Genomic DNA, 18,823 nt, shown 5'->3' on the forward strand with positions numbered 1-18,823 from the left:
AAGTCTTATATCAACTGAATCAATACAATAGATTTTGTGAGCATAACCTCCCTCCTATTCATCTGTTTTCATTGATTATCAAGGTATACTAGGCAACTATGTTGTAGAATGTTACTAGACATATCACTTTAAAACTATATTGTCATTTGCATAATGGATGGTTATCGAACTACAAATTATTTTACCATTCAATCTTCCTATCTCTCTCTGTCTTCTGTAGGATCATTTCATGACTCTTAGAGGCCTAAAAGGGACCAGCAAGATGCCTCAGCAGGTAAAAGCACTTGCAACCAAGTCTGGCAACCTGAGTTCAATCCCAGACCTGACAGTTAATCCTTGAGGGAGGTAATCGACTCCCTCAAGTTGTCCTCTGACCTCCACACTTACACTGTGGCATGTGCATGTGCACACACACACATTCACAAATAAATAAAAAAATAAAATGAACATAGTAAATTATTTTTTAAGAGGCCGGAAGAACTGACAGACAGTAAAAGGGTATCTTACATACAAAAGACACCTTCACTAGCCTCTAGGAGTTCTCAAATCTGTGATTTCTATGTATATAAGGTATGTATATATTGCAGATACATCAATTTTAATTTATCTCAATTTCTGTATGTGCCTGACTATCCCTTTTAATTTCTCCAATTTCAAAAAATAAAATCTCAAAATAATCCATTGTATTTTCTCTTTGTATACCTCTTATATGTATGCTATTCTGTTTCTATTGTCTGAGTGCTTTAATTCTCTATGTATTCCACTCAAAATGTATATTTCTGGAACCTCAGCTCTCAGCTACCTTATTCTTTCCTTTTACAGGTTTTTCTATGGACCTGTTAATTTTGAGGCAGGGTCTGGCACTGGACTCATGTTCTCCTGCTTCACTGTCTTGGTATAAGCTTTTTATTTTATAGGTTGAACATCTTTCATCCAAATACTCAAAAATCCAAAATGCTCCAGAATTCCAAACTTTGTAAGTGCTGATATGATACAACAAGTGGAAAATTCCAGACTTGACCCCATGTACACTAAAAATATTAAGTAAAATTATCTTCATGTTATATGTGTAAGGTACTTATGCAACATAAATGTATCTCCTGTCCAAACTAGGGTCCTATTAAAAAACTCACTATATATACAAATATTTCAAAATCTAAAACACCCCTGAATATGTGATATCAAGTACTTTTTCTGTGTGTGGGGGGGTGTGCAGGGTGTTTTTGGGTTTGTATGTATGTGTGCATGTGTGCATACAAGGTGCACAAGCATGTGTGTAAAAGTCAGAGATCAACCACAGGTGTCTTCCACTATTATGGTTTACCTTGTGTTTTGAGTCAGGGTCTCTCACTGAACCCAGCACCTGTTGATCAGCCAGACTGGGTGGCCAGTGGGCTCAAGGGATCTGCCTGTCTCTGCACTCTAGTGGGTCATGATACAGGCACACGACCCTGGTTTTTTACATGGATGCTAAGAATCCCAACTCAGGTTCTTATGCTTATGCATCAAGCACTTTACCAAATTAGCTATCTCCCCAGCCCTGATACCAAACACTTTAGATTGGAGTATTTAATCTGCATTATCTTTTGAGGAACTTTGCTACAGAAGGAATTCTCTTTCTAAACTATTATAATTATAAACTGCCTGTATTTCTTTATTGTAGGAGTACTTTGGCTCTATAAGGAAAGTATCCTACAGATATAGAAACCAATTTGTTACCTTTATGCTGTATGCCACTCTCTAATTACTATTTTGTTTTGCATGAGGTAAAAATTTTGCAAATCAACTTTTTCAAATCACAAACTGCTATTTATTGACATCAAGTACTGATTTCTATCCAACTAAATTAGATATCAATATCTGACATTTTTCCTCAAATCCATCATTCTTAGTCTTCAATTTACTTTTGTGCCAAAATTCAACATTTTCCCAGATTCTTTGGACTCTATTAATGTAGCATACTGTTGTAATGCTGCTCTTCATGGAATGCATTAATATAAGAAAAAAATCCATAAATTTCCAGGTTTTAGACTGGCTTTGAACAAGTAGATGTTACCAAATAAATAAAATTTTGTACTATTTCTTCACTTATTTTCCTTGCATCTTTGCTCTCAGATAACAGTCATCTTTGGTAGCTTCTGAAGTCACAATGCAACTATTCCTAAATTAGTTCACTGGCAAATGCCAAAATGATGACCTTCAAGTACCCTTTAAGATCTCTGCTTCATTTCCTGGTCTTTCCATATTTCCTTGCCTTTGAAAAATCTTAACTCTGGGAGCTGGAGAGACCGCTCAGCGAGAAGAACACGGGTTGGTCTAGCGCTGAGTGTGGTGGCACACACCTTTAATCCCCAGGGAGGCAGAGGCAGAGGATCTCTGTGACCAGCTGTTCAGACCATACCATCTGGAACTGGTCCTTTGCCACCTTATTCCTACAGCTATACAGACACTGCAACTCTACAGCTAAGACCCTGTGACTCTGCTCTGAGGGCTTTCCAGTAGTTCTCTAACTGGGTCCCTTAATATTATATCTAACCACTTATTGTGACTCTGTCTTTGTCTCCAGTAAGGGACCACTGAACTCAATGGCTTTCTAATTCTTTTTTTGTTTTGTTTTAATTTTAAAAATATTTTATAATAATTTATTATTTCTTTATTTTTTGTGCATGAGTATATTGCCTGCATGCATGTAAGTGTACCCATGTCATACAATGTCTGGAGAGGTCAGAAAAGGATGTTGGATCCCCTGGAACTGGAGTTACAGATGGCTATTAGCTGCCATGTGGGTACTGGGAATCAAACGTGGGTCCTCTGCAAGAGCACTCTGCAATGGCAACCAATGTCATCTCTCCAGCCCCTCTAATCCTTCAGTCACACACACAGACACAGACACAGACATGTGTGTCTGCAAAAATATTAGTCATTAAGACTGGAATAAAAAAAAAACCAACTGTGATTGCCAATGGCCAGCTATCAAGGAAACCAGGTAAATTATAGCCAACAAAACTGATGTGGCTTGTGAATTTATTGTTATTCAATAAATTATGACATTGTGGAAAGAGAGAAATGTAGCCATCTATGTTTCTGACATAATGGGCTCATGCCAGTAATAACAAATCATTTCATTTTTTTTTAATTGAGCTTTTGTAATTTCATTCAACAGGGTTTTTTTTCTTTTCTTTTTGAGACAGGGTATCCCTGTAGCTCCAGCTGTCCTGGAACTCTCTATGTAGACCAGGCTGGCCTTGAACTCACAGGAATCCGCCTACCTCTGCCTCCCAAATGCTGGGATTAAAGGCATGCACCACCTTGTCCAGCTGATACAACAGTTCTTAAACAAATTTGGATCCCCTCCCCATCCATGCCACCCCCCCCCACTGAACTTCATGTATTCCACAATACGTTAAGTCCTACTCATTCAGGTATTTGTACCAAATGTCCTTCAGTGTAAATGCGTCCACTGGAGTCTAGTCAACCTATTTAGCGGTGGTACATAAGTCATACTATACTCTCCCTCATCCTGCAGCAATCAGTCTCAACAGCTCTCAGTCTAGTGCTGCTCTGCCACCGATTTCTCTCCCCCTCTTTGGGCCCTTGTTTAATTGAATTGACATGGGTCTTGTGTATCGTTTCACATAAGATCTCTTACGGGACTCCAATGATCAGTCAACTATTTTTCAAAGCCCAAACACTTCTGAGACACCAGTAAATTGAATCTGTCTCTCAAACTACTCCCAATTCTGCCAGTACCTCAGATAACAGTCTGGGAAAAGGAAAAAAATGAGGTCCACTAGGGAGGGCCCTAATCTAATATGACTGACATCCTCATAAGAAGATATCTGAAAACAGACATGTGCAGTGGGATGAGAAAACAGGAGAAGATGGGCATCTATATGTTAATGAGACTGTCCTGAAACAAATCTTTCCCTTGCTACCCTTGGAAAAAGTCAACACTGCTAACACTTTGCTTTTAGAACTGATCCCACTTCCTTATGGAGGGCAGAGGTCAATATCTGGTATCTTCCTCAATCACTTTGCCTTATTATTTGAAATAGGGTCTTTCACTGAACTGTTTAAAATAGAAAGGGCTAGGGCTGTAGCTCAGTGGTAAGGCACTTGCCTAGCATGAATGTAGCTCTAGGCTCAATTCTGTGACTGAAACAAACAAACCAACCCTAAAATAACAACTTCAATGCTACTTAATTTAGGCAAAATTCAGTAGTTTTAGACAAATATGGATTTCTGTTCCAGAGCAAGAGGAGTAACAGGGACTGAATTTATTCTCTGTCACACATCTAAAAAGGTGGACAAAATATATGAGACAATTGAACACTGGTTCTGAAATAATAACAAAGGACAGTTGATCTCTAAGTGCTGAGAACAAATGCTATGAGCTCCATGATGGCCCCTGTCTGGGAGTTGTAAGCTTGTATGCTAAGTGCAGGAATCCCAGGAGACTCCTGAGATGAGGTGTAGCTGAGAGTTCAAAGGCAGTTAAGACTTTCACAAGGAGATAACTGGCAACAAGAGGTCCTATCTATAGAGACAGACTACTAGAAATCAGAAATGGTTCTTTTGAGTACCTAGCAGAGTAATGATACCACCTGCAAACAAGGAGACTACTAATGTCAGAGAAAAGCTCCAGGGAGCAGCACACAGCTCTTATATGGGAAGATAAGGAATAGTTACTTGTTCCCACAGTGCTGACTGGAAAACCTCATAATTCATGGGGAACTTGCAAGAGAATTCAGAAGTCTTGTTTAGTAGTGGGGCAAAACGGAAGCACATTACTGTAAGACATGAAGCACTATATTATTTTGAAGGCAGATTGTGATAAGTTAAATGAGCAAACTATAAATCCTAAAGTAGCCATTAAAATAAACTTTTAGGTTAAAAATCAAGAAAGAAGATGAAATGGAATTATAAAACACCCAATCGGTTGACTTTAGGCTGCATGTCACGGAGGGGCTAAGGATATAAGCTGAGAACACCATAAGGTACCTCTCTCGCCATTTTGTGTTCCTGTTAGGAAGTCAGAGGATCTATATTTGAGTGTGGACTTTCCACCGCAGCTGTAAATGGCAAATCCATTGGTCTTTGATTTCTTATCCCTACTCCCACCCTGTTAAACTTCATTATATATACATATATATATAATGAAGTTTAAATATATATATAAAATGAAGTTTATATATATATTATTGTTTCAAGTTATTTCTGAAAAAATGTGCTAAAATCACCTCACTTTGGAATAATAAAAGTATTCTTAAAAAAACAATACAAAAAAGGCAGAAAAAGGAAACAAAAAGCAGAAGACAAAAAAAATTTGAATTCAAAAACATTTAGTAATACCAAGAAATCAAACCATGACAAGCAACCTACTTCTACTAGGAATGAACTTAGTGTTGGCTGGTCATACTGCAAGTAGATCATTTTCACCTTTACAGTAAATGAAGAGAAAAACTGAACACCTGCTGACAACAGTAGCTTCAACACTAACAAAAGGAAAATAACTTCAAGCCTCTAATTAAAAGTGAATCAAAGATTACACCTTTTTCCTTTAAAACAAAAACTCATTAAAAGTATTTTTTTTAAAATATGACTTCAATGCCCGGCGTGGTAGCACACGTCTTTAATCCCAGCACTTGGGAGGGAGAGGCCAGCGGATCTCTGTGAGTTCGAGGCCAGCCTGGTCTACATAGTGAGTTCCAGGACAGCTGGGGCTACAGGGAGACCCTGTCTCAAAAGGACTGAAAAAAAAAAAAAGACTTCGTTTCTTCACTTCTATGAGAAAAAAACAGGGGAAGGAGAGAAATGAGAGAAAACAAAAGACCTAAATTAAGGAAAGGGAAGGAAAGAGGAACAAGAGGAGGAGAGGACAACATACTTATCTCTTATAATACTCTTCAGGGGTAAATTTTTTTAAACATAATAATGTGAGGTGCTCCATATTAACAAGATGCCAGATACTACTTTCTACAGAATACAATAGCATTTAAACATCTTCAACAGCATCTGATATGGATGATCAGAAACAAACTGTTATTAAAATACATAAGTCACATGGACCCTGAAATCTGTTACAGTAGCAGCTTGTGACAAAGTGACTAATTACCTTTATTATTTAAAGACACATTACATGTTAAGATCAAGAGGCTTTAAATCCATTTATTCTCCAAGTAAAAATAGTGGTAATAGCTTAATTAACCTTTATCCCTTTGAAGTTCATCCTTGGAGACAGTATCAGCACAGATATCAAAGTACTTCTGCAGAGTATCAACTTGTCTACACAGGATGTCTCTAAAAGTTTCCATTTCGGCCAATTTCTCTCGTAAACTGTGGCCTTTCTGCAAAACACAAAGGGGAGGGCATGTGATTAAAGGAACAAAATTGGACTTTATGTGGACCTATAGTACTTAATAATTTTGGGGGCTGACACCTTATCCTTGAGGAAATGGGATAAACAGAGCTGTGGAGTTCAAAGTAATATTCCCAGGAATAGGCTTGAAAAGGGCTTAACTAGTGGCTTGATTGGACAAACCTGTAGGTACTACTAAAGTAATAATGCCAGATAATATGCTAATACAACAGGTAATATTTTCCAATTAAACACTATGAAGAGAAACAGACAAGAGTTTGAAATGGGTAAATACATTATTACTGGCCATATTTTAGCTTAAGTATTGTTAAGTATCATCTAGGGAACCCTGAGGGGAGGATGGTATCTGATCACATGAAGTTTTTACTTTTCATTGCATTTGAGTTACTTGATAAGACTGTTAGTAGAAAACTGAGTAATGTTAGGTGATTTTTTTTGTCTCAAGAGATACAAATGAACTTTCTCCTACAGAGAGGCATTAATTATTTTTGCAGTTCTGGTGATTAAAACCAGGGAACTGTGCATGCTAGACAAAGTGAGTTCAGTTCCTGGGACCCACATGGTGGAAGGAGAGAATCATCTCCTATAAGTTGTCCTCTGAGTTCCACCACATGCCCACTGTAGCACAATGTACCCCTATCTCCAGACATATTCATATAAATGTCTTAAAAACGAAAAAAAAAAAACCTACCAAATAAGTTGTGCTCACAATATACAATACTAGATTCAAATAGTGTTGCCTTAAAGCATCCATAACCACAAACCTTGAATGATGAAGTGGATGTAGCAGAATAGCCACTTGCTCCAGACACCAGTGACACCATTGAGCCATGTCGACGCAAGCTGGATTCAGATCCATATCCTGATTCAGTCTAAAAACAAAGTAAAATCTACATGAAAACATTTAAATAGAAATATTTAAGAGGAATCAAAAGGCAACAAGGTTATTACATAATAATAGCTAGCAAAAGTTGGATTCATATAAGAAATAGCCAATCCACAGATGCAAGAATAACGTTTCATTTCCACCTGATATTTTAATTTAGAATACTATATGCTAAGTTAGCAGGCTAAAGGAGTGTTTAATAATAGGACCTAACATAGATAAATTCATTTTAAAAAAAAGAGAGAGAATAGTGGTTACCAGATGCTGGGGAAGGGATTCAGTTGAGGAAGATTGTGGAAATGACTTTAAAATGTTGTACGGATAGTTGAAAAACAGTGTTAATGTACTTTTGTTCTTTATAATGTTTTTAGAGTTTTCTTTACAGACAAGTCACTCACCCTGACACAGCTCAAATATATTGCCCCAGTGAAACTTTTCTCATTACACCAGTTTGTCTCTGCATTTTCACTCTCCTTACATTTACACCTATAGGATTTACCATAGAAATATAATAGCCTGCAATGCTGGGCGAGATGGTGCACGCCTTTAATCCCAGCACTAGAGAAGCAGAGACAGGCAGATCTCTCTGAGTTTGAGGCTAGGCCAGCCTGATCTACACAGCAAGTTCCAGGCCAGCTGGAGCTATAGGGAAACCCTGTCTCAAGAAGACCAATAATAATAATAATAATGATAACGGTAATAATAGCTTGTATTTTAAAGCTGTGACTTGACTTAGATATTTCTGAAAGCTGATTGTTAACTGCTCATTTTTGTAGCTACCCTGACAGCTCATGACACACAAAAAGTTCAATTTTGAGATTTTGTTAAGTCATGGCGCATAATTGGGACTCTTGATGTTTGTGTATAGACTTGACACTGTCATAATACTATTGTTTTTCATTTTAATGAGATTGGTACTTCTCAGAACATCAATTTTACATTCTATTCTCAACACAAATACAGTACTAGTAACATTGTCAAAAAAAAATTGAGTATCTGAAAAACTTCTAAGTACCTGAAACCAAAGATTTTTGATTTGATTACTTTGTAATGTTGTTATTTAAAATTACAGTGAATTAATCTATCTGTATAAAAATTAAGGAACTGTACCACATCATTTGACAGAGTATATATTGTGTCTATTATGATTTTAAATAGGCATTTATATATAATAGTTTTACTTTGTTTGAATGAAGGGAAATCTTGCAAGCTTTTCAAACATGAACTATTTTAAAGCTTAGAGATCACTACTAAAGATAAAAGAATTGAGAGCTACATTATAAATCATTAGTCATTAAACTTCTTTTTCCTTCCCTTCCTTTTCCTTTCTTATTGTCTCCCTTTTTCCTTTTCTTTGAGACACGGTCATGCTATGTATCTCATAAAAATCACACACACACACACACACACACACACACACACACACACCCTATGGGAGGGGAAGAGAACGGGAGAGCAAGAGAGCAAGAGCAAGAGTGAGAGCAGACAGCCAGGGTACAGTGTAGGTATTGACCACAAAAGGTGGAAGAAACTGAGTAAATTAAAATAAGCATAATTTGAAAATATAAGTGAACTTGGGGCTGGAGAGATGGCTCGGTGGTAGGGAGCACTGACAGTTTGATTCCCAGCACTCACATGGCAGCTACGAATCATCCTTGACTCCAGTTCCAGGGGAATCCAAAGCCCTCTTCTGACCTTCATGGCATTGCATGATGTGCATGCACTCACATACATGCAGGCAATACACTCATACACATAAAGCAGTGTACTTTCACGGCCTGTATTCCAGGCTCCTGTGCTGAGTTCCTGCCTTGACTTCCCTCAGTGATGAACTGTGACTTGGGAGATGTAAAATTAAATAACCACCCCCACTAAAAAACTATAAGTGAACTCAAGCCTGAGAGGGTGGGTTCTGACCTCCATCTGTTTAGTGGCTAGGCTCTCAGCAGACCACCAGAGAGTGCCTGTTCCCACCTCCCTCTGGCATAGGGGTTGAGAACTCAGGCCTGGATCCTGCCTCCATGTGGTGAAGCCTTTGAGAGGAAACTGATACTGATTCTAACCGCTCCAACAGCTATCAAAATGCCTGAAAGCAAATCCTGAATCCATCACTCTCGAGTCCAGCTTTGGCAGACAAAGAAAAATGAGGAGGAACCCAATAGAGGGATGCTTTCGGAAGCTCTCATCAACAAATTCCAATGGACTCTCATATGAACATTTGAAATTTGCCCTGTTCTGACTTTTTTCTAGCTCCCTGTCTAGAACTTGTAACGCTAATTACTTACTCTTGCTTTTACTTCTCCTCATCTTCTATTCACCAGTCAAGGACTTTCTTTTCCCCCTGCAGATAAGAGTTACGCAATTTGGGAGTCTTTTAGAACCACTGAAGGGGTGCCCCAAATGCTTCACCCTGCATCCCTGTTCAGCTTGGAAGAAGCCAGAGCGGTCTGCGACCTGATTCTTATCCTGTGATAAGAATACGAGGTAGGAACTGGCTAGGCAGTTAGTGTAAAAAGACCCCAAAGAAAAGTAGCCAGTTTCTTGGCTGAAAAGTCAAAAAGTCCTTGAGCCTCTTAGCAACATATTCTGTTCCAAAGGCCAAAAATGCCAAAAGTATTTGGGAGCTCTTATCTAATCCTTAAAAGATTTTTTAAGGTTACCTCTTCAGAGGAGGGAATGTTAGAGTAGCAAAAAGCCCCATTAGAAAAAAAAAAAAAAAGACGAAGAAAGTGTACCTGAAGTTATCAGAAAAAAAGTGATAGGGAGATATGGGAGGAGTTGGAGGGGAGGGAGTGGGCATAGATTTGATTAAAACACCTTATATCCTTATATGCCTGTATGAAATTCTCAATAAATTATTTTCCTAAAAAAAAAAAATACAGGAGACCCTGTCTCAAAAAGACCAAAAAAAAGAACTGATGATTTAAAAAAAGGAAATGTAAGTGAACTAATAATATTGGTAAAGAAAGGTAGAACAATTTCAGTATCACAAAATCACACCAAAAAGGAATTACAATTACAGTAATCATATAGTTCATAAAGGATAAGACTTCTTGTATCAAATAGTAAGACTCACTGGAAATCCTATGGCAAAGGTATTCTGCTAGGTATTTTCATCTACAACAACAGCTCTAATTTCTTCTACTCTTTTAACAACAATGCTAATGCTACTGGTTTAGTATTTCTACATTTTAATTGTATGGGTTTGGTAATTGTAAAGAAGTGAAATTGAAATAGGAGCAATTTCTTTGTAATGGACAAAATATGTAAGGAATTTCAGAAATTAAGTTTTCAGATATGCATAATCTCTTTCTAAGCAGAAATGAAAGACAATACAGGTCTCTACAACTTATAATACAAAAATTAAAATATTAAAAACAAACAACAATAAAATATTAAAAACAGATTTTAGACATTTTCTTTAAAAATACTCAAAACTCAACTTGAAATTTAAATACAAATGAATCTACTTTGTTCACTATTTGTTTACACCATGCAGTGTAAAACAGAGCAAGTCAAAGTTCTTGGTGTTTTAAAAGCTTTGGAACAAAATAAAATCATTCAAAGCTTTACTGAAGGTTTCTTGCACAACAATTTGTTATATCCTCTATTTTTTCAAATACCAGTATTTTAAAATAGGCAACATCATCTTATCACAAAACATGGTAAAACAAAAGTCTCCATTATAACAATATTGAATAGAGAATCTATTTCTAACTTTAACAAAGTTTCCTTTAAATAAATTCCATGATAAATTACAGAAATCATTCCAAGGGAAAATAAAATACAGTATACAAATAAACCCCAATTTCAATGCTAGTCAAATTAAATAAGGAAGATTCACTGCTCTAGGTCTGTAACTGTAATAATAGAGTTTTAAAGAAAAATAATAGTTGTGGAATAAAAATTGAACAGTTTCATATTAATTGAAGAGCTTGACTGTTACTCTAATACACAAGACATAGTTCTAAATTAGTTTTGCATTTCTTTCCAGTCAAACCTATCATTGAAAATATCAATATAGAAAGAAAAAAGTATGTCAGAAGGGCCATTATTTTTTTAAAAAAAACATTATTTATCCTTATTTTATGTATGAGTGTTTTGCTAGCATGTAACCACATCACATGCACGTAGTGCCCACTGAGGCCAGAAGTGGGCATCAGATCCCCTGGAACTGGAGCTATAGGCAGCTGTGACCCACCATGTGGGTGCTGGGAATTAAACCCAGGTCCTCTGTAGGAGCAGCAAGTACTTTTAACTTGCTAGTCATCTTCTCAGCCCAACCAATAATAATTCAAAAGGAGAAGCTATCAAACTATTTTGAATATGGAAAGGCAACAATATTAATTTGAATCTAAAATATCTGAGTTTTGAGGAGGAGTATGGTAAAGGAGGATGGAAATGGGAAGAAATTAAGAGTCACAACTGATATAGTATTAAGTGTTCTCAAACTTTGTAACATGCTTATAAAGCTTTCTGATATAGTTTCAGGAAAATCCTCTAAAGGAATGCTGGCCTTTTTCTTAATCCCACTCACTCTTCTAATCCCACTCAAAACTTCTAATCGCCAACTGATAAATATTTTGAAAACACCAAATTTGACCTCAGACTACTAATCCAGAATTAAAAGTTATCCTAGGAATATGTTTCTTTTCAAAATATTTGCTTTAAGATTCTGTTCTATAAATCACTTTGCAACAAAACAACTTCTTTCTCAAGTTTGCCAGTGTTTATAAGGAGTGTTCCTGAATATACTTTGTATAAACATAAAGTGTTGTTTTGGCCAATGAAACATATACTAAAAATATCATACACAGAACAAAGTCTACTTCTAAATATCACAGTAACAAGACCCTATCTTTATTTTTAAAATTCCTTTATTTAAAAAAAAAACAAACAAAACAACAACTCAGGATCTTTTGGCCAGTACAAGGAGTCAGTAGCACTTTTCAAACGATATGGGTTACTAATGAACTGGGATTAATTCCTTTATAGCTATCTTTATCCTGTTTACTTGGGACTTTTATACTTGAGAACATAAATCATATCGTACAAAGCTATGAATTTAAAAAATTAAAAGTGCCCTCAAACTTATTTGAAAACTATCTTAACGTCTTCAGATAAATTTGTTAGCTTAATCATATGCAAGATAAATTAAAATATTACCATTTTGCATCACAAGTCCACTTAAACCCTAAAAGAAAAAGTGGTATACAAATATAGTAATTATTGGATTAAAGCTTTGCACAGTATGGGTACACTTATATACATGCAGGCAATATACTCATACACATAAAAAATAATAAAAAACGATATGCTTTAAAAATAATTTTGTCTACTAACAATCTTTACTGAGGCAGAAATTAACATTCACATGGTGAAAAAAAATTACCTAGCTATCAGTAACACAGTTCCTCTTTCTCCCAGCTCCTGGTTACTGCTTCCATTTTAATTATGGGAAAGGGGGCAATGCAAATGGAAGATTTTTCTGAAACTGAAATTCTAAAACCCTAGTCAAATAAGTGAACTGTGCTGTGAAGATCAGTCTGCAATCCACATAATTATCTGAAAGCAAACCATATGAAAAGCGAAGAACTATATCTAAGAGAGCAATGTTTAATGCTGCAGTTTAAAATACAGTTAAGTTACAATGGCAATAATCCTATTCTCAACTAAATCAATATAAACATAATCTCATGGCCCTAAAACACCCGTGGCTTCTTCTAAAGAAGATACTCCCTCCACAGCAAAGAGGGGGAAAAAAAAGAATTAGTAAGAAGACAAGCTGGGTTACTCAGTATATTGTAGCTAGCCTGAGCTGCAGAGTGAAACCCTGTCTCAAAAGCCAAACAACAAAACCAAAAAGAATCCAGTCTGATAGCATGAATTTCTATCTCATCTATCTTTTATCTTTCCTTTCAGAGCATCTAATGCATGTGAAAAGCAACCAAGTAAATCAATGAAGCTATATAAAGGAAATCTGTTCTTTTTCTACTTTAGTATCAGAAACAAATGCTAAGAGATAAGGAAGATCTTTTTGTCTTGCTTTGAGAGATTTGATGAAATAGTTGAGTAATTTAAAATGGCTATCGAAGAAGCTGGAGAGATGGCTCAACGCTTAAGAGCACTTGCTACTCTTGAAAGGAACCCTGAGTTTGGTTCCCAGGTCCCATGACAGGTGGCTCACAACCACTCCAGCTCCAGATTAGATGCCCTCTTCTGGTCTCCACCAACTAGCACCCACTCTCAGGTGTACATACCCACACCCCCAAATTAAAAATATTTTAAATCTAAGAAAAAGGATATCTCAAACTCGTAATTCCTTGAAAATCTACCTTAAAAATCATATTAAAAACAAGTGAAAGCTAATAGGGTTCTTTGTACTAGCATGATTAATATTAAGTGTTGTACATGTATTATCTCATTTTAACTTTTGCATGTGACAGAGATACATTGTTATAATCATTTTATAGGTGATTTCATGTAATGTCTTCAGAGTCACACTACTGGTAAAAACAGGAGCTGGGATTCAATTCCAGGTTCAAATGCCTAAATTGAACAGGCCGTCCAGATACCCTGGGGCTTGAGCACATAGCAGGTGCTGCACTCCAGGCTTTCAGACAGAGGTAGGTATTCCAAGTACTGCCAGTAGCCACTGACAACTGAAGGGGCAGCTGAGCAGTTCAAAAGTAGCCATGTCAAGAATAAGATGAGGAATAAAAGGGAGAAGGGGATAATGCAGGAAGGGGAAGGGGGAGCCAGGAGCTGACAAAAGGCTTATAAGGGTCCAGTGAAGAGAACCTGCAGGCCCTGATCCTCAGAGCTCGGGCTAAAAGTCTTAATAGTGACTGCTGCAAGGACCATGAATACTGATACCCAAAACCTGCCTGTATGGGAGTTAACACTTGTAGGGCTTAGAATCCTAACAGCCAAGGCTTGCAAGGGGTACTAATAGAAGGTGCAACCTGCTGATGCTTCCTGCCTACTGCCCACAACCCACTTCTGTCAAATGATGAAGGAAACAAAAGCTGCTAGAGAATAGTATTTGAGGAATTTCTTGTCTACCAACAATTTCTATGGAGGTAGAGCAAAATAACCCTAATCCATCTGACTGTTGAAATTTTAATCCAATAGGTTTCTAACTGCTTTGGTCTTGTCCTGCCTCAAGTTCTCCCCAAGAGCTATTTCCTCTAGGATAAAGAGAATGTTGTCTATAAACTCTTATAAACAACAGATATACAATTACACTAAACTATTAACCTCTTTTCATTTACTACCCATTATTTTAGTATTGTGTATCAATACCACTATAATGAAGTCTTTTGTTCTAGTACATATTTATTGTAAGGAATTATTTCCTGTTTTGAAACAGGAATCAAGGTAACTATTTATAAGTGCACAGTTCAGTATTCAAGTTGTAACTACAATGTTGCAAAACCAATCTCCAAAACATTTTCTTCTTGTAAAACTGAAATTATGTATTAAACAGACACCATCTCTCCCTCCTCCTGGCCCCTGGTAACCATTATTCCTGTCAATATACATAATAGCTCTTGAAATTATTCTTTAAAATAACCATTCAAGTACCTATGTCTGAACTTTTGCTGCTAAGTTTGGAAGTCCTCTATATAATTTGAATATTACTTATCAGATACATGCTTTGTAAATATTTTCTCCTACTGTGTGGTCTTCCTAGTCTATGTGAACAGAATATTTTAATGCAGACAACTTGTCATGTCTCATGTTGTTGAATTTGTCCATTTTTCTTTTGCTGCTAGAGACTTTGGAGTCATAGCTAATACATGATTACCAGACCCAGTGTTGGGAACCTTTTGCCATGTTTTCATTTAAGATTTGTCTGATTTTAAGTACTTCTTTCAGGTTTTTCCAACCTTTTGATTTTGCATGTTGATACTGTCATCCACAAAGCTCACACTTAAGAATTATACAAATAAGTTAAAAAATAAAACTACCATAAAATCTCATGTTTTAAGTTTATGATTCTGTGCTGGGCCACATCCAAAGCTATCCTAGAGTGCATGAAGTCGGTAGGCTGTAGATGGGACATGTCTGCTAGATTTCTGAGTCATTTTGAGAGTAATTTTTTAAAAAACGTGGTATCAAGCAAGGCACCAAATATTTTGATTACTATAGCTTTGTAGTAAGTTTTGACAATCAGGAAGGATTGAGTTCTCCATTTTATTCTAATAAGATTATTTTAGCTACCTGGAGTATCTTGAGACTCCAAACAAATTTTAGAAGGGTTTTTCTGTTTCTGCACAGAAATACCATTAGGACTCTGAAGGCACCGCATTAGATACACAACTCATTTTAGACAGAACTGAAATTATATTAAATCTTGCAAGCCATGTGTTTGCTTCTGTGCTGTCTTTTAAAAAAATTTGATTGTGCTTTTGTACATTTCATTCAGTAGTTCTTAATCAAATTTAGACCCTCTCCCCCAACTATACCCCTCCAACAGACCTCATGTATCCCACCATATATGTTAAGTCCTATTGGGTCAAGGATTTGTACCCAGATGTCCTTTGATGCAAATTCATCCACTGGAATCTAGTCGGCCTATCTAGATTATTGGCAAGGCCTACTCTCTCCCTCGCCCAGTAGTAAACAGTCTCCAATAGTTCCCAGACTAGGGCTGACCTGCCACCCATTTCCCTCCCTCAACTCTGGACCCCTGTCTGATTGAGCTGGCATGGATCCTGTGCTTGATTACAGCATTTCTACAAATTCACATGTGCAAGTAGTTTCCAGTGGCCTGAAAGCCTCTGCTTCCCTATGTTCATAGACCAACCCTGGCTCTTACAATCTTTCCACCATCCCCTCTTCTGCAATGTTCCCTGAGCTGTGGGTAGGAGAGGTTTGATATGAGTCCTATCTAGGGACACTCTACTCTGCAGTCTCTTATTCTTTAAAAGTTGGCCAATTGTAGCCTTTTGTGTGCATCACACTGCTATATAAGGAAGCTTCATGGTAAGAGTTGAGGGATATACTAGTTTTTTCCCAATCCCCCGCTGCCCCCGCTCCACTATGTTCTCTGAATCTTAGGTGTAGAGGTTCCACTGTAGATGTCACCTAGGACTGGTATCTCTGACGTATATTCTGTGTGTCTGACCAGTTGTGGGATACTGTAGTAGCCTCCATCTATTGCAAAAAGAAGTTCCTTTGATGACTGGTATATGGTATATTTGTCTGTAAATATAAGGATCCATATTTAGCATACAGTAAGAAATTTCATTTGTCTAGAGATATGACAGAGATAGGTTTTCTCTAGGATCTATGACCTCTCTAGACAAGTGTATATGGTTGTGTTTAAAGTGCGACCTATAAGTTCACTTCCATTGAGAGGGCTTGAAGTTCAACTAGATGGTTGTTGATTAGCACCCCCAGATAACAGTGCTACGACATCACCAACAGAGGTAGACTGCAAAGAGTGACAATTTGACCTCTTCTTTTCCAATTAGTACTCCTTTAATTTCCCTCTCTTGTCTTACTGTTCTTGCAAGTTTCAAGCACTATACTAAAAAGAGAGTGGAGATACTGGGCAGCCCTGTCTGGTTCCTGATTTTAATGGGAATGCTTCCAGTTTTTCTCCATTTAGGGTGGTGCTGGCTACGGGTTTGTTGTATATACCTTTAATTGTTGAGGTATGGTCATTCCAGTCAAATTCCTTCTAAAACTTTTAAGATGAATGCATGTTAAGATTTTGTCAAAGGCCTTTTCTACATCTATTGTGATGACCACGTGATTTGTCTTGAAGTCCATTTATGTTTTATTACATTCATTGACTTACATATATTGAACCATCTCTGCATCTCTGGACTAAAGCTGACTTGTTCATGGTGATCTTTTTGATGTGTGTCTGAATGTAGTTCATATTTTTTTTTAGTATCTTTGCATCCATGTTCATTAAGGACATGGGCCTATAGTTTTTTGTTTTTTTTTTTTTTTTTGCGTGTCTTTACCTGGTTTTGGTATTAATAGTGATACTGGCATCATAGAAAGAGTTTGGGAGTTCTCCCTGTTTCTATTTTTTGACTAGATTAAGCAGCATTGGTTGTAGATTTTCTCTGAATGTCTGATAAAATTCTGCTGTGAATCCATCTAGGCCTGGGCTTTTTTTTCTTTGGAGGTTTTGTATTACTGTTTCAATTTCCTTATTTGTAATATATCTGTTTAAGGTGTTGATCTCATTTTGGTTTAACTTTGATGGTGTCCATGTATTCAGAAATTCATCCATTTCTTTTAGATTTTCGAATTTAACAGAGTATAGATTTTTAAAGAATTCCCTTACAATGTGCTGGATTTTTTTTTTTTTTTTTTCCCGGTTTCTGCTGTGATGCTTCCCCTTTTGTCTCTGATTTTTGTTAATTTTTTCTTTCTTTCTTTTGGTTAACTGGGCTAAGGGTCTATCTTTAACTTTTCAATGAACCAGCTTTTAGATTGATTTTTTTTTGTTTTTGTTGTTTCTATTTCATTAATTTCTGCTCTGATTTTTGTTATTTCTTCTCATCAGATAATAGAATTGCAACACTCACTTGCTTCTTGGAATCATTTGCTTGGAATATTTTTTCCATCCTTTCACTTTAAGGTAGTGTCTATCCTTCAAGGCGAGTTTCTTTGAAGACAACAAAAAAGATGGGCTTTCTTTCTTGATTCATTCCATTAGCCTGTGTCTTTTGACAAGGGAGTTGAGGCCATTGATATTTAGTGTTATTATTGAAAGATGTATATTGGGTACTGTCATTTTAAGTTCTTTGATGATGTTTATGATTGTTCTTCTAAATTCTTCATCCTGGGATTCCTCAGGGTGGTTCTCATTGTAGTTAGTGCACTTCTGTAGGACTAGTGGGTTTTGTTGGAGACATATTCTCTTGGTTTTTCATATTATTTGTGGTTTTGCACTGCCATTTGGGCATATGGATGTTCTTTGCTGGTTGTGTGTCTGGTAGGAACTTCTAATCTTTGTTTTAAGTGAATTTTGGTTTTGTTTATATTGTTCATGAAAAATAAATTTGTGTTTCAGGTTCTTTTATGGTAGTAGACTGTTCTGAGTAGTTGGTGGGACAAAGTAGTAAGTAGGTTGGTCTGGGCAGTACGAGGGCTGGGCTGTGTCAGACCAGGAGTCAATGGAATCTATGCTAGGGAGTTTAACTAGTCTGAGTTAGGAAGCTAGTCCAAGGATCTGAGGGAGAGGAATTGGAGTGGGCTTGGGTCTAAGGCTAGCCGAGGACATGGTGGGGGTGGAGTAGTTTGGAAGTGTTGTTGAAACTGCAGAGGAATGAACAGAGACACAGTGGGCAAGATCTGACTTACCTGAGTCCTGGGTGGGTGTCGGGAGCCGTAAGCCCCTACCCCAGGAAATAGCAAGACCTGATTTCTGGCAAAGCTGTTTTTCAGACATCAAGGCTGGCCTGGTTTGAGATTAACCAGATGACTATATTTGAAAGCCTCTCACAAACATGTTGTTCTAACCTGGGCACTTAACGCCTGAGAGACTCCCTCATTTCTCATGTAATTGCTAAGAAACTTTGGTATTA

At 37.0% G+C, this 18,823-nt stretch overlaps 1 protein-coding gene across 3 annotated transcripts in view; it reads right to left on the bottom strand.

Annotated features, from left to right (window-relative positions):
- Positions 1-18,823, bottom strand: part of Cert1 (ceramide transporter 1) — a 104,963-nt gene that overhangs the window by 46,840 nt on the left and 39,300 nt on the right. For all 3 annotated transcript variants that reach the window (XM_017797307.2, XM_029561910.1, XM_029561911.1), the window contains 2 exons: positions 7,144-7,251; positions 6,209-6,347 (listed from right to left, as the gene is read on the bottom strand). In XM_017797307.2, the coding sequence (XP_017652796.1) occupies positions 6,209-6,347; positions 7,144-7,251 (247 nt within the window). The remainder of the gene's footprint in view (positions 1-6,208; positions 6,348-7,143; positions 7,252-18,823) is intronic.

Source organism: Nannospalax galili, unplaced genomic scaffold, assembly GCF_000622305.1.
Source record: "Nannospalax galili isolate Female #2095 unplaced genomic scaffold, S.galili_v1.0 scaffold1054, whole genome shotgun sequence".
NCBI classification, from domain to species: Eukaryota; Metazoa; Chordata; class Mammalia; order Rodentia; family Spalacidae; genus Nannospalax; species Nannospalax galili.